Source organism: Neovison vison, chromosome 4, assembly GCF_020171115.1.
Source record: "Neovison vison isolate M4711 chromosome 4, ASM_NN_V1, whole genome shotgun sequence".
Taxonomy (NCBI): domain Eukaryota; kingdom Metazoa; phylum Chordata; class Mammalia; order Carnivora; family Mustelidae; genus Neogale; species Neogale vison.
The window spans coordinates 191,207,315-191,210,046 of record NC_058094.1 but is presented as its reverse complement, the minus strand read 5'-3'; the positions used below and the strand labels follow the sequence as shown (position 1 = coordinate 191,210,046).

General features: G+C 40.1%; 1 protein-coding gene across 1 annotated transcript; it reads right to left on the bottom strand.

The window, feature by feature from the left end:
* Positions 1-970: 970 nt before the first annotated feature.
* LOC122904988 (probable G-protein coupled receptor 141) lies at positions 971-2,290 on the bottom strand. Its single transcript, XM_044246387.1, has one exon. It carries the CDS (start codon positions 2,288-2,290, stop codon positions 1,385-1,387), a length of 906 nt encoding a protein of 301 aa, XP_044102322.1. The 3' UTR covers positions 971-1,384.
* Positions 2,291-2,732: the final 442 nt, after the last annotated feature.

The following is a 2,732-nucleotide window of genomic DNA, read 5'->3' as shown; positions in this document are numbered from 1 at the left end:
GTTTCAAAATTGTGAAACTTTGGAGGAAATAGTAGAAATATGGGCAGGAAGGGAAAAAGCCCACAAGCCTTTGTATCAACTTAGTAGTCTAACTAATCTCATAGTCTAAATTAATTGTTTTATGTATTTCTCAAAAGTTCTTTTTTTAAGAATATTGTTTTCATTTATTTAAATATTCATAACCTTAAGGGGAAAAGGAAACCGTAAAGAGTATAACATTCTGTTTCCAAGGTAAATCTAAATTAACTGGCCCAAGACATGTAAAGATTTTTCAAAAAGCGGAAAGGGAAAAATGTAATCACTTCCCTCAGGAACTCATTTTCGTGCCTGGCAGCATAATGGTCAGGAACATTCTTTTTTTTTTTTTTTTAAAGATTTTATTTATTTATTTGACAGAGAGAAATCACAAGTAGACGGAGAGGCAGGCAGAGAGAGAGAGAGGGAAGCAGGCTCCCTGCTGAGCAGAGAGCCCGATGCGGGACTCGATCCCAGGACCCTGAGATCATGACCTGAGCCGAAGGCAGCGGCTTAACCCACTGAGCCACCCAGGTGCCCCAGGAACATTCTTTAACTTATCGTTTCACCCTTATTTAGTAAGATTGAAATGATCTTAGTTACATTGTTATTAATTTAGTTACATTATTATATTACAGATTATTTAGTTATATTTTAGTTACATTGTTTAGTTTAGTAAGATTTAAATGATTTTTAGAGTTATTGAGGATGTTGATCCCATGTCCTTAAACTTGACCTCTCAAAGAACTAATCTGGATAACCTTGTTAAAGCAGAAGTTCATAAGGACATGTTTCTCTTGATTTTTTAGATAAGTGACTTCCCACCAAAATTATGATAATCTAGAAAAGTTTCTTCCTGATCTCCCCCTTTATCTCATTTGTCAGGGTGGGAGTTGAATGGATATCTTATCTCATCAGCAAACTGGTGTTTGTATCTTTGGGGCTGATTTATTGCCAGGGCTCATTTACCTCAGGTTAAGTGGAATGAAAAGAACTAGAGGGCTGAATCTAATCCAAAGCCCAAATAAGGTCGTGTTTCAAACTGATGAAACTAAACTAAGCTGGTAAAGCTCAGAAACCATTAGACCCATGGTGCCCAGATGGGCCAAGTAGACTTTTTATATAGGGAAATAATGCAGTATTGCAACTCCAGGTGGACTGAACATCACTAGTTTTTCTATCTGCATCATTTAGAGGTGGTAGGGATTAAATAAGGACTGGAATGAACACTCTGACATTTTATAGTCCTTTTGATTGGCTGCATTACGGCATGGCTTTAATCAAGTAATGAAATAACCCTTCCTACCTCTCTATGCCCATTACCTCTCTATGCCCAGTATAAAAGAGTTCTGAATACTGAAGTTTGTGGCTAACGGCACAAGAGGCAATTCCATAGGTCAATTATCTTTTGTTTACAGCGGCTTCCTCCAAGAACAAAGAGCAACAAATCAAAGCAGCTAATTGCTGTTACACTCAAGAAGATTTCATTATAAAACGCAGCAGTATCGTTACAGTCACGTGAGTGTGCCACCGTGTACAAGTAATAGATCCTAAAGAAGTGGTAGGGAAGGAAGCAAACAAAGATGACTCCTATAAAAAATAGGTTTTTCAGCTGGGCCCAGAACTCCTGGTGGGATAGTAAGGAGTGGCCTAGCTTCCGCACCATTGACATGATGATGAAGATCTGGAAGATGAGGAGAACCACCGCAGTGGCTATGACAGCAGTAACTATCATATAGTTGATGACTCGCACATATACACGATCAAGCTCTTTGTGGAATTTGAAACAGTGTTGCTCATCGTACACCTGGTGAGTTCCATACTGAGACGCAAACACAGGTACCACGATGACAATCACCAGCAGCCACATGCCGGTACTGGCAGCCACGGCATGCAGCTTTCTGTAGAATTCCACTTTGTCCTTGTGCTTGAAGAAGATGAGGTACCGAATGACCAAGATCACCATGTAGAACAGGAATGTGAGGTACATATGGATGTGTAGCATGGCACTCACAAATTTGCAGAAGGGCAGCCCAAATATCCAAGTTTGCTTGATGAGGTATGTCAAGCGAAAAGGCACTGTCAGCAGAAAAACGCTGTGGACCACCACCAGGTTAACAACTGCTGTGGTAGTTACAGATCGGGTGTTCATATTCACCAGCAGGAACAAAATGGAGATGACGCCCGCCAGCCCTCCAATGAGTATGAGGAAGTAGAGCCTGGTTAAATGGGGTGTCAGTATAGGACTGCAGGATGAAACGTTGTGGTGAGCCATACTTCAGAAGTCACCTGGAAGAGACAAAACACCAATGTAACTGACAAATTTCCAGAGCTTTGTTCTTATCTCCTCCTTAGCACTAGCAATGTGATTTTGTCATTTATCTATTTACATGATGTAAACTTTATGTATCTTAAGAATAAAGACTATGTCATATGCATATCTGTATAATTGAGACTGAAAACATAGTCAGTTATTGATTCTGAAGCATTAATAAGTTAAAGACCTCATCAAGAGGCCCCCAGAGACGTGTGTGTGTGTTTGTGTGTGTGTGACTGTGTGTGTTTGTGTGTTTGTACATATGTAGTCAAAACAGTTTGCATAGGGACGCCTGGGTGGCTCAGTGGGACTGCCCTCAGCTCAAGTCATGGTCCCAGGGTGCTCTCTCTCTCAAATAAATAAAATCTTTTTAAAAAGTTTGCATAAAACTAGATTGCAG

Bases quoted from the DNA above. Each gene is read 5' to 3' on its own strand.
- LOC122904988 (XM_044246387.1), bottom strand. From the start codon at position 2,290: ATGGCTCACCACAACGTTTCATCCTGCAGTCCTATACTGACACCCCAT.